The sequence below is a fragment of the Doryrhamphus excisus genome, linkage group LG16 (assembly GCF_037039965.1).
Source record: "Doryrhamphus excisus strain RoL-2023G ecotype Guam linkage group LG16, RoL_Dexc_Guam_v1.1, whole genome shotgun sequence".
Taxonomy (NCBI): Eukaryota; Metazoa; Chordata; class Actinopteri; order Syngnathiformes; family Syngnathidae; genus Doryrhamphus; species Doryrhamphus excisus.
In genome coordinates, this window is record NC_136372.1 from 8051122 (window position 1) to 8071332 (window position 20211).

At 41.2% G+C, this 20211-nt stretch overlaps 1 protein-coding gene across 1 annotated transcript in view; it reads left to right on the forward strand.

The window, feature by feature from the left end:
* pitpnc1a (phosphatidylinositol transfer protein cytoplasmic 1a) overlaps nucleotides 1-20211 on the forward strand; it is a 60943-nt gene that overhangs the window by 31567 nt on the left and 9165 nt on the right. The window contains exons 2-5 of the mRNA XM_058048801.2: nucleotides 6698-6846; nucleotides 13825-13913; nucleotides 14358-14365; nucleotides 17700-17771. Of these exons, the coding sequence (XP_057904784.2) occupies nucleotides 6698-6846; nucleotides 13825-13913; nucleotides 14358-14365; nucleotides 17700-17771 (318 nt within the window). The remainder of the gene's footprint in view (nucleotides 1-6697; nucleotides 6847-13824; nucleotides 13914-14357; nucleotides 14366-17699; nucleotides 17772-20211) is intronic.

Below are 20211 nucleotides of genomic sequence, written 5' to 3' on the forward strand. Positions count from 1 at the left end.
TGTGTTTCCTTTGGATTGTTCTCATCCTTTTTCTAAGAGGTGCTCTTAAAGCACTGCAAGAATACTGCAATACACCAGTCAGCCATAACGCTGCACTTAGTGTTGTGACATTAAAGAGTAGTTAAGAGTACGTGCGAGCTGAAGCGCAGGCTGTGTGTCACTTTCCAGTTGTTCAGTGCGGCGACGCTCAGCTGTGCATGCATATTGTTTAGCAGTGAGAGCTCAACTCTGCTTTAAAGATTCAATATTTGCACTTTTTTGTTGTATTTGTTTTTGTGACCCCCCCCCCCCCCCCCACACTAAAAAAGAATAATTTTACAACAGCAATAAAGCTGCATGCAGAGCTATGACAAAGTTTGGTCACACCTGATAAATGTCAAGTTTTTCCTTTATAAATCGCTGAAATTTCAGTGAAATCTATCATTGATATGATATACAATGATAGCCGTGAGGTGAAATTAAGTGTGCATAATTATTATTATAATTTATATGTGCCCTGTGATTGGCTGGCAACCAGCCCAGGGTGTACTCCGCCTCTCGCCCGAAGACAGCTGGGATAGGCTCCAGCACCTTTGTTGCGACCCTCGTGAAGATAAGCGGTAGAAAATGAATGAATAATGAATGAATTATAATTATTATTATAACAGACGTAGGCAGGTGCATACATTTGGGCACCCCAACAGAAAAATGACATCAATATTTAGTAGACCCTTTTGCAGAAATAAATGCTTCCTATAGTTTCCAATGAGGGTCTGGATTCTGATTGAAGGAATTTTTGATCATTTCTCCTTCCAAAACATCTCCAGTTGTGTCAGGTTTGATGGTTTCCAAGCCTGGACAGCCCACTTTAAATGGGACCTAGTATGCTTTTTCCACTTTTTTGACGTATAAATGTAGTTAGAATGTTGTATTCTCGTGTTAAACCATGCCAAAGTTTCAGATAATGAGGTTTGTGCATTTGGAAGTGAGCCCTAAAAGAAGTTTGGGATGACTCAAAACGCTTGGTTTGAAAAGGCGTGGTAAAACCGTTTCTTTGTGATGTCACAGAGGGGCGAACTTCCTTATATATAAACTCTCTGCCCTCCCCCAAGCTCTGGTCTATTGTTTACTTGCAAGCAATGCCTCGAAAGGGAACGCCACATTTGTTTACAATTCCTAACAACGGCACCATCAAGTACAAGTGGTTGGAGTTCCTGATTCCCTAATTTTAATCTGTCAACGGCAGCTGGACTAGCCGACAAACTTGCTTAAGCCCTACAAGAGCAAGTAGTGAGTAGTTTATTAGTGTCCTAACTGTTTATTTTGTGTAAGTCATGGAGCAAAAATGGTTGTCTTTGTAGTATTATAGCATAGAGGAAGCGGGGTTGCGAATAGCTCTAGCCACGTGTTTTACACACTGGTATACCCGCAAAACACATTACACACATTGGCCACCTTAAATACCCTTTGTCATGATTGGCTTCACTTGTGTATGTAGCTCAAGGGTCAATGAGCTTACCAATGTTCCAATAATTAATGTTAAAGGTATTCAAATCAATAAAACAACAAAGGTGCCCAAATCTATGCAACTGCCTTCATTCATTCATTCACGTATTTGTCCGTCCCGAACAAGTGTCCCCTCTGAACGAGTGTTCAACACTGCAGGTGACATTAGAACAGCAGAGCAGTTGGCTTTTTCCTGAATTGTGAAACAATTTTAAAAGGGTAGAAGTTGTTTTCCAGTTTCTGCTCCTCACTACTGTATTAGCCTAGCTCCTAGTGCATTCATATTAGCAGTATGTTTTGCCGACAGGAATATAAACAGACATTGATTGCACTGTTGAAGGTGTCACTTTAACTTTGTTGCTGCTGTACTGTATTTTTTACAGCAGTAATTGTTTAATTGTTTTACTCCACCACTGATATTGGAATTGCATAGTCGATGGGAAAGTGGGAGGAAAGTTGTTGCTGTTTTAAGATGGCAAAAAGAATGATGAAGTGGTGCATAGTAAAAAAGACACACAGCACTTTAGTTGAATTTACTGCCCAGTGCCTAGAAGGAATAAAGCCAAATCCTTTTTGTAGGACCATACTGAATTCCATTTTTTTCCCTTTGCTTATTTGCATCATGTTGAATTGCATCATATCGCAAGAAATTGCACCATATCATTGGATTGCATTGATTTGAACTAAATGATTACCACATTGTATCGTATTGCATCGTATCGTGAAGAGGGTGAATCGTATCGCATCGTATCACCAGAAAATTCCATGTTTTGTTAAAGTATCGTTTCGCTGGCAGTGCATCGAGATGTGTATCGAATCGTCCTAAATGCTGAGATTCACACCCCTAATTCATACCTATGGACAATTTGGAAATCAAAAGTGCCCCTGAAAATAAATTCTACTGCTAAAATGAGACAAATAATTATTGGTGTTAAATAATATCCATTCATACTTTGGATATCAAACACGGCCATTGCAATATTCATTCATTCATTTTCTACCGTTTATCCTCAAGAGGGCCGCAGGGGTGCTGGAGCCTATCCCAGCTGTCTTCGGGCGAGAGGCGGGGTACACCCTAGACTGGTGGCCAGCCAATCACAGGGCACATACATTCATACCTATGGACAATTTGGAGTCGCCAATTAACCTAGCATGTTTTTGGAATGTGGGAGGAAACCGGAGTACCCGGAGAAAACCCACGCATGCACGGGGAGAACATGCAAACTCCACACAGAGATGGCCGAGGGTGGGATTGAACTCGGGTCTCCTAGCTGTGAGGCCTGCGTGTCAGCGTCTGCTGCCTTCTTTTGTTTAAATAATTACTGCAAACTTTATTTCACTTGTCATCTCTCGCTGTGTTTGTCTGCTATATGATATGTTTAAGTGAAATGGCTAACAACAGCCATTGATTTATGCCCAAATGTATTGAAATATGAATGAAAACACGACCTCCATGTGAACTTAACTTTGTGGCTGACCTCTCAAAGTGATCTTGTCTCATTTACATCAGGTCGTGATCATGCCCAGCGCCTCCTGTATCTCCCCAGAGAATGAGATAATCACTATTCATATTCTGCCTCATCAAAACATGGCCACTTCTTCATCCTATTATTCTGCTTTGACAAGTCTATGCAGAAGAGGCTGAATCCCCTGGATGACGAGGAAAACAGCACAATGGCTAATGTGCATGTTATGTCAGTACACAGAATGAGCCCAAAAGGAAAAATAGCCATAAGACGGTCCTTAATGTTTAATACGCCACCGCCAGCCATCATCCAAGCGCCACTCTGAGGTCCTCTCGAGTGGGCGCTCGGCCGTGATGCCTTTCACCCACCGAGGAGATTTAATGAGGGGTGTCAACAGTCTCTCATCTTTGTTTTGTACTTTGTCCACAGACAGAACATCTTCCCTTGGCTGTCTGCTTGTCATCTGTTCACACAAAAACATTTTCACTATTTTACTAGATTATTGTACCTCAGCTATGGATTTATGGTACAGCCTTCAGAGAAGCAGCACTGTAGTCGTCCATATTTATCCAGTTGTAGTTTTCCTGCAAATGATTTCACGTTTGGCATTCCGACAGCCTCCTGGCAATTGTGGCTGTTGATATGTATATGTAAAATACAAGCTGCTTTTTTTAATCATGCCCTGCCAATGACTTTGTCATTGCAACTGAATTGATGTTGCAGTCCGACAGCTGCTCAGTCACAAACACGCCATCTAAATTCCAGCTGGGTCCTTCCACTTCACTTTCCTCACCTGATTGTCAGATGGAAAATTGTCATATAAGAAGTTGCACCCAGGCTTCTTAACCGGTATAGACCGGCTCTTGGTTTTCCACAACACAATTCCACGCTCTCCATTCCTGGCTTTTTGTAGCTGTTGTGGAGTCACAAGCTAACATCCCATGCCATACTGGTCTTTTTTTCCATTAGCTTAATGCAGCTACCCCCTAGTTGGGGTACTAACTTGTGTGTGTGCGGCAGCAGTGCTCTAGATGACCCCTTGGCATTCCTGCCAAGTGGTATAAGTCATCCTAAGGGCCATATCCATTTCTCAGAACTGAAAATAGGACTACAAGCAGTCGGAATTCCGTCCCGGAACACTGACTCTTAATGCCTGCCGTTTTTCAAACGTATGGAAAGTAGTTGGCGTGTGGCTCGCCATTCCAGGCTGTCATGATGCTGAAAATGTTACTGCATGGGGGCCAAGTGGGTCAGTGGGTGATGAGTGAAAGGTGAGGGCTCCGTGGGATAGGACTTAGGGAGCTAAAGCTTACTATTGTTGTGTTGTCTGGTACTAACTCGGAATGAGGGCTTTGTCATTGAGCTACAGACAGCTGCTAATCTGTCTGTCTTTGGCTTTCTTCTTGCTATGGTACCCTTCATGCGGACATGGGCTGGAAATATCCTGCCATTTTTTGGACATTTTCAAATCTCAAGGTATGGTTCACATACGCTTGATATTCAATGTTTTATAGTTCATTCTGCAAATGCCGCATCATTTATTCATGTACGTACAATCTGGGTGTCTAATTCACTAAAAACCTGTTTTTTACAACTGTTACAACTGTTGCTATAATAGTTTTAGCATGCAGTAATGTCAATCAAAAGTGCCCCTGAAAATAAATTTTACTGCTAAATTTAGACAAATAATTATTGGTGTTAAATAATATCCATTCATACTTTGGATATCGAACACGGCCATTGCAATATTCATTCATTCATTTTCTACCGTTTATCCTCAAGAGGGTCACGGGGGTGCTGGAGCCTATCCCAGCTGTCTTCGGGCGAGAGGCGGGGTACACCCTGGACTGGTCGCCAGCCAATCACAGGGCACATATAGACAAACAACCATTCACACTCACATTCATACCTATGGACAATTTGGAGTCGCCAATTAACCAATCAATCAATCAATCAAACTTTATTTGTTGAGCACTTTTCATACATAGAATGTAGCACAAAGTGCTTTACATGTTTAAAAAGAGAAAGACAACAACAAGACACATATACACACACACTCGCACAGACACACACACACACACGAGAAGTTTGTTTGCCTGAGTACAGAAGAACCAGTTCAGGAAGTGCTGCCATCTGCGCTGGGGGCTGCCCACGGCCCAGGCCATGATGCCGCAACTCAGCGCAGCGCTGCAGTGGGGCACCGCCACAGAGCTCCCAGCCACCCCAGTCGGTAAGCCCCACGAGAGGAGACACCCCATCCCCCAACCGAGGACAGCCCCCAGCGCAGAGTGCCCCCACTGAGGAAACACTGGATATATGGGATAAAAAATATTAAAACATAAGAATATAGAAAGTATATGTAGAAATAAACATAAAACATAAAAGTGAAACCTAGCATGTTTTTGCAATGTGGGAGGAAACCGGAGTACCCGGAGAAAACCCACGCATGCACGGGGAGAACATGCAAACTCCACACAGAGATGCCCAAGAGTGGAATCAAACTCGGGTCTCCTAGTTGTGAGGCCTGCACTCTAACAACTCGGTCGCCCATTGCAATATGAGTGGGGTTAAATGAAAATTGTTGCCCACAGTCTTGGTTATTGACATTGATTGATATTGCACAGTTTTGTATTACAGTGCAGTACACACTACACTACACCTCAAATATTGCTCCCTAACTTTATTGCAGGATGATGGCGGTTTTGTGGTTGACTATTATTCCGTGTGGAAATGGTAGATCTGCCGTTTTGGCAGATTATTTTGTCTTTCTGCCTCACTCTGCCTGATTCTACATTACATACATACTCGTGGTAACCCTCTCAATATGTTGCAGTATGCACGTTGCTGCCTTAAACCTGTTCCATAACATACACGGTGCATTTCACAAAACAGCTGTACACGGTTTGTGTCACTGCCTGTATGGGTTTTTTTTTGTTTATGTTTGCATTTGCTTGCTTGTAATTTGGCTGGTAATACAAAGTCAGTTGGAAGTACCGAGAACGTGATGCTTTTGACTAAAATACAGTGATTATTTCCCAGTTTACATACATACACAGTACACATATAGCTGAATAATAAAAAATAAATGGGGCGGCACGGCGTTCGAGTGGTTAGCGCACAGACCTCACAGCTAAGAGACCAGGGTTCAATTCCACCCTCGCCATCTCTGTGTGGAGTTTGCATGTTCTCCCCATGCATGTGTGGGTTTTCTCCGGGTACTCCGGTTTCCTCCCACATTCCAAAAACATGCTAGGTTAATTGGCGACTCCAAATTGTCCATAGGTATGAATGTGAGTGTGAATGGTTGTTTGTCTATATGTGCCCTGTGATTGGCTGGCGACCAGTCCGGGGTGTACACTGCCTCTCAGGATAGGCTCCTGCATACCCCTGTGACCATTAATGAGGATAAGCAGTATAGAAAATGGATGGATGGAATAAAAGCTTTTTTCTCAAGTTCAAGATCAAGTTGGGTTGCTTTTCTCACCAAATAATTACTGACACCTAGTGACCAATGTTGCCTACTACATTCACAAGTTATGTGCGTGTGTGCTGGTCTCACTGCAAAAAAAATGTTCACTCAATATGTCCCGCGAGTCCAAAGGTTTGATGATCCCTGCCCTAATGCATTCTTAGCTTAACTTTTACAGAAGAACTTGCGATCACAATGTCAAGATGACTTTACTGGATTGAGTGAGTAATCTAATATGAAGTACATCTGATTGTTTTTCTCCTGTCCCATCTTCCAGTACCGGATCGGGCAGCTGTACATGATCAGTAAGCACAGCCATGAGCAGAGCGAGCGTGGGGAGGGGGTGGAAGTGGTTCAGAATGAGCCCTATGAGGACCCTGAGCACGGAGCGGGACAGTTCACTGAGAAAAGGATCTACCTCAACAAGTGAGTGTCCTCGATTTGATATTGACTATTAAACTCCAATTTTTGTTCTGTTTTATGTGAGTTTTGTCTGTTCATATTTTCTATTCATATTTTAGCTTCGAACTGATTGTCAATGTGGATTCTGAGGTCCAATCAAGGGGGTGTTTTCTGAATTTCTGAAAGCCTCCCATTTCCTTGTGAAAAAGAAGAGCAGCTTTTAAAGGCTTTGATGGATGCTTTCACTCCTCTAACAGCTGGCTTCCGAACGTTTTCATGTTTTCTACTTGTTAATCTGATTAGCCTCTAATAGTGACACAGAGACTGAAAGTTCATCCAATCATCTTCCCAGACCTTTTTTTTCACCAGTCGGCTGTTCCAATATCAAAATTATCAAAGTATTATTATTATTATTATCTGTATTATTCAAGAGCTCAAATCCCGACATAGTAGTCTACACCAGTGTTTTTCAACCTTTTTTGAGCCACGGCACATTTTTTCCATTGGAAAAATCTTGTGGCACACCACTAACCAAAAATGTTAGAAAATGTCACCATGACCTCACACGTGCATCAATAAGTCTATCGGAGGAACAAGGTAGGTGTTGCCACACGGACCAATATTACATTGCCCTGCCAGTCTTTACACCACAGACACTCCACAGTAGCCACGTTTTTACATGACCACTTTTTCTCTTTCCGAATGACCTTTCAGGAAACAATGGTATCCATGGAAAGGAATATTCCAATCTCTTGTCTATATGCGCCATGAAAATCAACCAGAATAGTCAATGGGTCATGTGCAGTAAAACGTAAACACCAACATCACGTGATACCGGCTTCCCTGAGTTTTTCTTTCACTTGTTGGAATAACTCCGTATTGACAGTTTTTCGTCTGTCCAGTTGAAATTTAGTTTGAATCAAAAACAAACTTTGCTTAGCAGTGCAATGCCGATCGCTCGCCTCCATTTTTAAAACTGAAGAACGTCTGGATCTGCGTGTTACGTCATATCTGAGCATGCGCTGAAAGAACGCACCCAGGATCAATTTAAACAGGAAAAGATCAAATTTAATCTTGCTAATATTTTATAATTAAACTCAGGACATGTTTTATATAGATATATATTTCCTTTTTTAATAAAACTGGACTTGTGATTAAAGTATAGAAGGGTTTAGATTCTGTTTCACAGATGGCGGTAATGCACACGAAAGCTGCTTGCCAACCGCCAATAAACAAGAGAAGAAGAAAAACACCACGAAGAAGAAGGCACCCATCCCTGTTCAATTCTTTCCGTTTGAGCAAATAAACCAAATGCAATTAGAATATTTGGGCCCATATATACTATTGACATAATGGCTGTTGACATAATATTTGCAAATGATGATTATTGATTCATTTTCTACCGCTTTTTCCTCACGAGGGTCGTGGGGGTGCTGGAGCCTATCCCAGCTGTCTTCGGGCGAGAGGCGGGGTACACCCTGGACTGGTCGCCAGCCCACATATAGACAAACAACCATTCACACTCACCAAATGATGATTAATAAATGTTAATTATAAAAAGTGATATTGGATAATTCCTCACGGCACACCTGATGGTTTCTCAAGTTACACTAGTGTGCCGCAGCACCGTGGTTGAAAATCACTGGTCTACACTATGCTGGCCTCACACACGTTTGATCACATGTTCAAACTGTCAAAGGAGATTTGAAAATGTGATGACGTAACATCTATAAGCGGTCCTGCTGAAATAAACAGCTGTAGCATAGGTAGTTGCATACTGAAGACTACATGATATTATGAGCTTTGCAAGCTGCATTAAGCGTGTTTAGAACATTTGAGGAATGAGTGAGGGATAAAGTGTACTGAAGTGACCCGGTCCAAGCTAAGCTTCAAAGTATAAAATTGACCGCTCTCGATGAGTGACTGAATCCGATGCCGTATGCCATCATTCTCAAGTGTCTTCTCTTTAAAATAAATGATGAATTTGTGCAAAGTATTATTGAGAGGTATGCTTTTCATGAAGTTCACTGCTCCAGATCACCTCCAGTTATTGACAGTCTTGTATTGGCTTTCCTGTCACAGACAGCAGACCTTTCCATCACACACTCCAGTAAATCCCAGCTAACACCTGGCACTGGCATCTATGTCAACACTTGTTTCTCCTGTGGAAGTATAGTGGAACTATTAATTTGTTCCAGAATAATAGCAATAGTTCCAGAAAGCCAAAAGGTTAACACAGAACCCATTTTTGCAGTTTGACATGCCCAAAAGTGTTCTAAATGTTAGCAGTCATGTCTTAAATGAAGGTTTAAGTAACCTTAAATGTTCACTTAGCCCTTTCATTCGGGATTTATCTGAATTTACAAGGTTTTATGCATGCTGTTTCCCCTCACAATATCACATTTCAATTATCACTCCCTTGCTATACTGTGGTTTTTCAGAAAATGTGTAATTAATTAGCACCGTCTGAGGTCTATTATTAGACAAAACATTGAGATACAAGTGACGTGTAGTATTCTGTTCACTAGACACAAAACATTGCATTACATTACATTCCTTTAACACTACATGAAGTCATGGTGTAAGACATGATAAAGTGGAAAAAAAAGTTCTCCTTCCATTTCGTGTGGAAGTGGTATGGTAAGTTTGTGGCTTCTTAAATTTTTACCTGGCTTGCTTGTCTCATCTCAAGTCCCTGCAGCATAAGAGTTGCACAATGTCTACAGGGCTCTAATAATTAAAAAAAACATTTTTAGAAGCTCATAAACAGATTGTCTATACTAACTACAAAAATATTCTATTTATTCACACTGAATTGTATATCGTGGTAATTGAGTTATCACGGTCGGGTCCGAGAATCAACTACTGATGACATCATCGCATATTATATAAGCATATACAGTAAAGTCTCGTTATATCGATATCGGTTATAACGAATTACTACTTATTATGATACTATTTTCATTTCCCGGCAAATTTCTAGTCTTTTATGATATAATTAGTTCCGTTAGTACGATACCCTGTTATTATGATAATTCGGTTACTACGATGCCCTTTTCATCTCCCACCAGCCAATTTGGTCTGCTTATATCGATACAAAAGCAGCTTAAATCAATCTTTGCTTAAGGATTTCAATACCAAAAAAGAACACGGCGAATGGCTGCTTCCAGTCAACTTTATTTTTCACACTTCCACCACCAGAGCGCAGCACACACACCGATTCCCGCACTTCCTGGTTCACAGGTCATGCCACATAGCTGGCCAAACACATGCCTGCAACAGAAGAACCAACTGACATAGCATACACACCTATTCCAACGAAGACACAAGCGTACAAATACATGTATTTAATTGTGTTGTATTCAGATATCTTTTTATCGCTTGCAATAATCACTGTTTTTCATATGTACATGCTGGCGTTCGTGGTTTCTCTCGTGTGTATAGAATCTACGAGAGAAACCATGAACGCAGTTGGTTCTTCTGTTGCAGGCATATGTTTGGCCAGCTATGTGGGGCGGGTTGAGCATGACCTGTGAACCAGGAAGTGCGGGAATCGGTGTGTGTGCTGTGCTCTGGTGGTGGAAGTGTGAAAAATAAAGTTGACTGGAAGCAGCCGTTCGCCGTGTTCTTTTTTGGTATTGAAATCCTTAAGCAAAGATTGATTTAAGCTGCTCGACATTGTTCTATACTATAGAACAATGTCGAGTGCATTATTGCCCACTTTTAATGCAGTTCGGCGCAGGATCGGATATATGGATAGTCCGGTTATATCGGTATTTTTTCCGACTCCCGAGAATATCGATATAACGAGACTTTACTGTATATTTATGAGGGAATAAAAGTTCAGGCTCAGGATTTTTTTTTTACTTAAGCCCTGTAGACAGGCGATGTAACGTAGCTGACTTACGGTTTTGTTTAGCTAGCTGATAGGAAGGACATTTTGTGGTTTTAAAAAGTATGTATATTAAAGATCACAGCTGGACTCAGCAAGTAAACAACACAAGAAGACCGGAGAATGCACGCAAAATGATGGCATAAATTTTTTACGTTAAGCAAAAAACATGCCAACCGGTGTTGCACTAAGCTGAGTCACATGATACAGACACAGGAGTCGCTTTCTAGAATAGTTTAAAATCCCCAGTGTTGCAGTCATTCCCATACATACCGCTTTAATGGTTTTGCCCTGGACTTCTGCTTTTTTAGCAGGCTTTTTTAAGTTCCTATTAAGGACAATGAAATACTATTACGGACATCTAGGCATTCAACTCTTCAAAAAGCTGAGACAGGGACGAAAAGCCAGCCGCAAGGAGAACATGAAAGTGGCAGGATAAGACAGCGGGATTTTGTGGTCATAGATGACAAGTAAATGGGCCTTTGGGAAATTTAAAGTGAAATGCCTATGACAGACTGTGTGTGTGTGTGTGTGTGTGTGTGTGTGTGTGTGTGTGTGTGTGTGTGCGTGCATGCGTGCAGAGAGAAATGTGAAGTCTGATGGATAATTTAGGAAGATGGTGGACTCTTCTCCCACCAACCACCTGTTAACAAGTTATTGCTGGCTCTGTGCACGCGTGCATGTACGTATGTGTGTGTGTGTGTACGTTCGTTGCTATGAAGCCCTTTCATGCACACAGTTATTGCAGGAATAAATTTAGAGACATGCATATTTCGTTGCTTCAGGCCTCTAAAACAATGAACCGTTCGGACAAATGGGAAGAAAACGGGGAATGATATCAGCCACTCCAAATATAAGTGGTTCTCTGTTTACAGTGTTCCATGTTACAGTGTTGGGTCAAATACACACACTCCCTCATGCTATTTAGTTTTTCAGAAATTAATAAATGATTGCTGTTTTGTAGTTGACTATGTCCTATAATTAGTCAAAAAATATTGAAAGACGCCTGAGTGGTTAGCGCGAAGGCCTCACAGCTATGAGACCCAGGTTCAATCCCACCCTAGGCCATCTCTGTGTGGAGTTTGCGGTTCTCCCCGTGCATGCGTGGGTTTTCTCTGGGTACTCTGGTTTCCTCCCACATTCCAAAAACATGCTAGGTTAATTGGCGACTCCAAATTGTCCATAGGTATGAATGTGAGTGTGAATGGTTGTTTGTTTATATGTGCCCTGTGATTGGCTGGCGACCAGTCATGACACTACCTTAACACTCCATGTGGTCAGCCATGGCATGGCCAATGTGGCATAGTGAAAAAAAAATGATCCCCGCATTCCATGGGAAATAGTAAGTATACTCTTTTGAGACCCTTTCTGAACAAGTTGGAGGCTAACTAGTTCTAACTAGCTCGGACATGCTATGTTTTTAAGTGAAGGCCATCTCTTATTCTGCACAATACAGTTGGGCATTGTGGTGTAATGAAATAATAGGAGTGTAAAGGATTGTATTGAATGTGAGCATGAATGATTGTTTGGCTACATGTGCCCTGCGATTGGCTGGCGACCAGTCCGGCGTGTACCCCACCTGAAGTCAGCTGGGATTGGCTCCAACATATCCATGTGATCCTAGTGAGGATAAGCAGCATAGAAAATTGATGGATGGATGTATTAGGCCATACGAGTATAAAGGTGACTATAGGGATGTTATTTCATGTTTACAGGGCTCTAATAACGTTAAACATTTTTAGAAGGTTACATATCAGGTTTTCTATACTTCAAGTACAAAAATATTGCATTTATTAATACTGAATCCTACTTCACCAAAATTCACTTATGGTCGTGCCCAAAACCAATTAATATTAACCAGGACTGGACAGGATAAACATCACATTGCAATGTCTACATGTGTGATGTAAGAATTCTGAGGAGCAACAGTCAAGCAGTCTCATTCATTCATTCATTTTCTACCCCTGGACTGGTCGCCAGCCAATCACAGGGCACATATCGACAAACAACCATTCACACTCACATTCATACCTATGGACAATTTGGAGTCGCCAATTAACCTAGCATGTTTTTGGAATGTGGCAGGAAACCGGAGTACCTGGAGAAAACCCACGCATGCACGGGGAGAACATGTGGAAACTCCACACAGAGGTGGCTGAGGGTGCGATTGAACTCAGCTGTGAGGTCTGCGCGCTAACCACTCGAACACCGTACAGCCCAGCAACAGTGTCTTTATTGCAAAAACAAAACAGACTACTATCGGCCGCAGCCACGCCAAAACGACATCAGGAAACTCAAGTGTTGTCTCTGTATGCATCCGTTTCATTTAATTATTGTATTTACTGTTTTTATGACTGTGTTGTGTGTTCTGTGTACATTGACGGAACATATGATGAAGGAATGACTTCCGTCTTGTACTAAAATTCAACTTATGAACAGAACTTGTTCATAAACCAAGGATCACGCGTACCACCAAACTGTCAAAATGCATTACCCAGAGCTTGGGAATAAAGCAGAATAATGGCACATACACTAAGCAAAGTCTCTAGAAAGCCAAATGACCTGAGAAGAGAATTGCCCGAGTGACTCTACTTGTCACATGACCATGTGGTAAAACTCCCATTAACTGATTTAGTGCTTTGCATGCAACCTGTTGGATCCGACCAGCCTCGTCTGATTCATTTAAACATTTTCACTCTGCAGTAATGTGGACCAAGGCTCATTTAGGCTCCACAGAGCTGTTTCTGGCAGAACTGCATAATGATGCCGTGTGCGCACCGTTCCCTCTGAACATCCATTCCCTCCAAAAAACACTCAGGATTGAACATTTCTTAGCAAATTCTGTCATCTCATGTTGTCACAGTAAGCATTGGTACTAAATTTGGATGCCCAATGAGGAGCCTGCAAGTCATCAGCATTAAGAGTCCTTGGTGTAGTTTTTATGGCAACTCCACCGCAGTGTGCAAGGTGTAATCAACATTATCAACATCAACAGAGGCCGTCATGGCTGCCTTGTAGCACTTCTGGTAAAGCTCTACACTGCTGGATACTTTGACTGCAGCTGTTTGTCTCATGTTGCTAATCCCTTTGCATTTGTTTCTGGGTTACAGCAAGCTGCCGAGCTGGGCCAGAGCAGTGGTGCCGAAGATATTCTATGTGACAGAGAAGGCTTGGAACTATTACCCGTACACTATTACAGGTGCTGTTTAATATTGTCAAATTCAGAGAAATTGTCAGTCAGGGCACACATTAATTAACTGAATGTAATTATAATTTATGCATGGTGACTTTGAACATGACTGCACTATAAGGTACGTATGCAGTGGCTCCTGGATGTGGTTGCATTAGCATGCTTGAAGGTTTTAAATGCCACCAAAAAAAAACCTTGTATACTTCACTCGCACCCTTCCAAAAGGTGAACTTTCATTACGCTGAACATGACAGTTACATGGCTGCAGAGTGATGTGCACTTTCCATTGTTGGTTCATTTATTGTGCTTTCACATGGAACTGAGGTGATATTGCAGCTCCAAATGGTCTTTTTTTTCCCTCCTCATCACTCACATTGTTTTTCCTGCCTTGTTCTCTTCTACTTCACATATTCTGTCCATTCTGCTGATGACCGCTGCTGGGGATTTGATCAGAGTACACGGTGAGTACTTTCAATATGTCTACACACAGCTGTACCAGTAAAACAAATGTCAGTAAACACAGCAGTGCAGCGGAAACTTAATTAGGTACACCAATCAAATGACATCAAATACAATAGCAATATCAAAACTTGGACGCTTTGTGTGTGTGTGTGTGTGTGTGTGTGTGTAATGATGGAATCAATAAAGCCTCATGATATTGAATAACCACCAAAAAAACTAAGAAAACACACAAACACACTGGTAGATGCTTACTAAACTCATCACACTGCAACTTAACACTCAAATTGTATTCCCAATAATAAAGGTATAGCGATTCATTTTAGTAACGATTCAATTTGTATCATGATTCATGGTTACCGGTATGATTCAAGTACGATACTGGTTCATTTAGAATGGTACGATCCAAAACGATTCAGTAATTTTTAATTAATTCAGTAACTTTTGGCCAGAAATTCTACCTGACTGTGAAATAAATACCAGGATACCAGACGGTGCAGGTGACGTTTCTGAGATTCCGGTTGTTTTTCATAATGGAATCAGGCTACAGTGGAACGCAACCAACATTTCTGGTTGAATTAACAATGAATGAATAAACCGGGGGCGGCACGGTGGTGTAGTGGTTAGCGCACAGACCTCACAGCTAGGAGGACCAGGATTCAATTCCACCCTCGGCCATCTCTGTGTGGAGTTTGCATGTTCTCCCCGTGCATGCGTGGGTTTTCTCCCACATTCCAAAAACATGCTAGGCTAATTGGTGACTCCAAATTGTCCATAGGAAGAATGTGAGTGTGAATGGTTGTTTGTCTATATGTGCCCTGTGATTGGCTGGTGACCAGTCCAGGGTGTACCCCGCCTCACGCCCAAAGACAGCTGGGATAGGCTCCAGCACCCCCCGCGACCCTCGTGAGGAAAAGCGGTAGAAAATGAATGAATGAATGAATAAACAGGTTGAATTAAATTAAGTCTGTGATTCATTCTGTCTGATAAAACATGATGTGAACTTTAATTTGATACTACAAACGTATTTAGAATGTTGTATTCTTGTGTTAAATGATGACATAGTTTAAGATAATGAGGTTTGCACATTTGGAAGTGAGCCCTTAAAGGCGTTTGGGATGGCTCAAAACATTCGGTTTCAGAGGGTGTTGTAAAACTGGATTTTTGTGATGTCACACATAGACGTGCGCCGTAGGTCAACTACGCTCTCTGCCCTATCCCCCAAGCTCTGCTTCTGTGTTTACGTTGTTAGCAATGGCACCCAGCAATTGTTTCTTTGGGTGTAAGGGAAAGCTACATTTGTTTACAATTGCTAACAACGCATCTGGCACAACTGGTTGGGTTCCTGATTCCCAATTTTAGAATAGTCGATTTTTTGATGATTTGATTCAGAGGAACCTGATTGTACAATCAATATTGCCACTGAATCATAAAAATGTCTTGTGATCAATATTGTACCATTCTGATTGATCATTATCTTTTACAAAGAATGTCTTTTGATTTTGTTATCAATAGCTTGTTTTGATACAAAAGCAGCCCAATTTGATAAAGAATAAAGAATTTAAAACGATGCGTGTGTTTAACAGAACACCTATACTTACCACGCAATTAACCGCTTCAGTGGCACAACCCACAGATAAGGTGAGCGCTAGCTTTGAATGCTAACAAGACCGTTAGGAATTGTGGAATTATTTGGGGTTAAATATGACTCCAGAAACTAAAGTAGCTTCTAGCATACAACAACATATAAACAACATATACGTATCTGCTTTCCTCTCCTATAGTGCAAGTGTGTGTGACATTACTGTGGCCTCCGTCCATCAAATTGCGCGCTGATATTTAACTGTGACCGCCACACATGTGACACAAGTCATTTTACATAATTTAGGAGCTGGGTGAAATCAATACAGTTCAATCAATAATTGTATTTTTCCTGTGACTTTCTGTGTATTTTCGTCTTTGTATGTGCTGTCTGTGTAGCGACAGCACATCTATTGTATAACATCTTCCAGTAGATGCATTTCACTAAAATGTTTGCCTGCAAGCTCGTACCAAGGACATTCCTCAGTAAAGACATTAAGGCTAACAACCTCTCTGTGCTATACAACGTGTTAATTGATTTAAGCTTAGACGACACACTAATGATTGGCTCCTAGGCTTAAGATGGAGTGCTTGTCCTCTAAAGCCCACCCATCCATCAATTATGCTGCTTTGTGCAGAAAAGACAATAAGGAAAAGTACTTACTATTACACTTAGTATTGTGGGATGTTCATGAGACCTAAGATTGCATTGGTGCAGACTGTTGTATTAACACTGGCATTGGCTGGGGTCTCCACTGTTCTCCACAGAGCCCTTCTGGTTTAATCAAGTGTTTGTTGGCTGTGCCGCCTCATTCACTCTTTCAAGCTCGAGTGGCTTTTGTGCTGATGCAATCGATGGACTTTGTCATTGAATATAGGCAGGCATGGTATTGAGTTTTGTTTTACATAGCATTAATTAGAAAGGTATACTCATTCTTTCTTCAAGCTGAGCCTCATGTGTTGTTTTGCTTGTGTCGCACATTTTCTTTTTCTTTTTAAAATATCAGCTCCTTATGTAACCAACATTATGGCACTCCTTGCTTGTGTAATCATTTAAAGTGTTAATCTAAGCAAACTGTTGCGTTTAAGAGGTGATGGACAGCAGCTACCGTGGCCAATGGCAATAAATCTGCATGTATTAGAGCAGGGGTAAGCGGCCCGCGGTACGCATCAGACCCGTCAACAGTATTCAAGTGGCCCACAGGGCGTTTCCAAATTCCATTTTTAACCCTTTAACATCTGAGCTGGACACTTGAGTCATACAGGAAATGGTCAGATGCAATCTTGTACAAATAGGCGATCAACAATACAACCCACATCACCCACCTGCTGCACTATGTGTGGATACAAATAAATATCTACGTATATACCATATAGTCCGGCCGCAAGGCATGCTGGGTAGGTTGTGGTTTGTTAGATTTTTGCAAAATATGGTGAGGAGGTTGTCAGGGAAGTAAACAAGGAGGGACTTTAACATGGTCCTGACATCCAATGTTTTATTGTTCATAGCTCATATTGTTGGACTACCCTGCATGCCCTGCGGACACTTGTAAATAACAGCTACGTTACGCGTAATGTTTACTGCTTAGCTGTTTATCACCCTCATAGTATTAGTAGTTGTTGTGTGTTAACTTGCTGTGGATGTGTTGTTTTTGTTTTGTTTCACCGTGAGTTCTCTTTGATGGACGGCCCCTCAGACAAATGTTTTAATCTAAATCACTTGTTTTTGGTTTTTTTGCTGTTTGCTTTCAATAGTGCTCCTTCCTTCCCAAGTTCTCCATCCACATAGAGAGCAAGTATGAGGACAACAAAGGCAGCAATGATAATGTAAGTAAAAATCAGTTGCATCATCTTTTCTTTCCAGATTTTGTCAGCTTTTCGTTTGTCTTTTTTCTTTCAAAGCATAACTATTTATATGATATATTTTAGTCATTTGGTGTGAAATATATATAATAAGTACAGGTAGTAGGTGGGTTAATGCATGAGCTGGTAAAAGTGTCTGAAGACAGCGTGAAATGCGCCACACTGAGGAAAGATGAACAGGAGTCATCAATTAATCATAAATCAGGTTTTAAAAGTGAGGAAGATGAGTGGCAGCCGTTGCATAATGTCATCTTTCATTCCTTTCTGTGTGATCATTAGGATATCATTGCTTCTGCTCAAATGCACGTGCAATTAATTATTGACACCTCTCGCTCACAGATCCAGTAAAAATATAAAAAAAGTCTAATGCAAGTTGCTAATACTGTACAGCAACTCCCATCAGTAAAGACGGCGAGTTATGCAATGCTGATCCTATGTTTTAAAGGGAACCTATTGGGATTTCTTACTTTTCTGATCTATTAAAGTAGTTAGAATGTTGTATACTCACATTAAACGATGCCAAAGATTCAGATAATGAGGTTTGCACATTTGAAAGTGAGTCCTGGAAGAAGTTTGAGATGGCTCAAAACGATTGGTTTCAGAGGGTGTGGTAAAACTGGAGGTGTGTGATGTCACACATGTGCGGCCTTCCTTAAATGGCCGTGCGTCCCACAAGCTTGCATTACACAAGCTCTGCTTCTGTGTTTACGTTGTCAACAATGGCTCCTTTGGATGTAATGGAAAGCTACACTAATTCCCTTCCAGCAGAAGAAAATGATTTTAATCTGTTTGCGGCATTTCACACTGGACTGTTTTGCTGTAAGTAACAATGTATCCTAACTCTCCTAACTGTGTTTATTTTGTGTAAGTCATGGAACAAAAGCAGTTGTCTATGTAGCATTATAGAGTGTGCATACATGAGTGGGGTTGCTAATACGTAGGTGTTTCCCACCACAGTGGCTCTACGCGAGTTTTTAAAACACTGGTTGGCCCGCAAAAAACGTGTAATGACCACATTACAGCTAAAATGCTAAAGCTGCTTACCATTGAGAGACGTCTTGAAGTAACCTCTTTTCTTGAAAAACCTGGCACTGTCCGGTTTCGACTTAAGGATCAACTTCGGGATCCAACGCATAAACACATATTTAAAAAGATAAATTGCCATTTATTATCAACTCCTATACCGTTTATCAACTCCTATAAAGTTGGGTTTGCAGCTAGCGGCACCGGAATTCCTCATAATCACTTGGGAGTGTGACCAATCACAGTGGAGCGGGCGTGCCTGGAGGCTTGCCATGGGTGGGATAAATTAAAACATACAGTTTTCATGGGAAGCATGAAATTCAAAGAAATAGGTGCAGATTCTGGAAGCTCTAGAAAGCTTTCTGTGCTGGTCATCGTGTGTAGCTGCTCTATAGGAGTCCACAATTCAGTGCAAAGGGTAAAAAAAATGAGCACAATAGGTCCCCTTTAAAGAAGACGCACCACCACCCAGTGGCGAATGAGGGTCATTGCATCCCAAAATTCACAAAATCAGATGGTCTTTCCTAAAAGTTAACATTTCAATGCAACAAGTAAGTGTTTCTTTCTCATTTATTTGACTAACCTACACTGTCCTTTCACCTTTCATCTTTAGCTTCCAAAAATATAGGAAGTGTCTGAAAAATATTATGCACTGTAGTAGTAAAAAAATTCATTGCATATATCGGATTTTTTATAACGGATTTCGCCTATTTGGCCGCATCGTGGCCTTTGATCCATCTTTGATCCATGTTCACAGCCAAAGCTGAAGATTATAACATCTTTGTATGAATTACAGACATGTACATGAGCATGTACAACGAAATTAAAAAAAAAATTCTATTAGGGAGGTTTAGAAACCAAACGATAAACGTAAACGCAAACGATAATGACGTCACAGGCTATTGACAAGTCGGCAAGTTTCCATACATTTCAATAGCATGTGACGTCATTATCGTTTACGTTTACGTTTATCGTTTGGTTTCTAAACCTCCCTAATAGCAACAAGAAGGCATTTCTACAGATTTGAGAATTTTTTTTTTTGTTGTACATGCTCATGTACATGTCTGTAATTCATACAAAGATGTTATAATCTTCAGCTTTGGCTGTGAACATGGATCAAAGAAAGCTCCCCCATGGCATTGCGCGTCCGTGTAATGAATGTGGCAGGAAGGGTAGGCCCTAGGTCTACATGAAGCCAAATCCCAAAACAGTAGTGAGGTTAAGATCACGTAGGCCTACGTTATGCTAATCTTGTTGATGTCACTGGCTATTGTCTTTCTCCTGGCTCCAGATTTAGGACAAATATAAAAGTGAGTGACGTCAATAATACTAGCACAGCAGTGAATGAGATCTTAACCTCACTATTGGAAATAACGTAGGC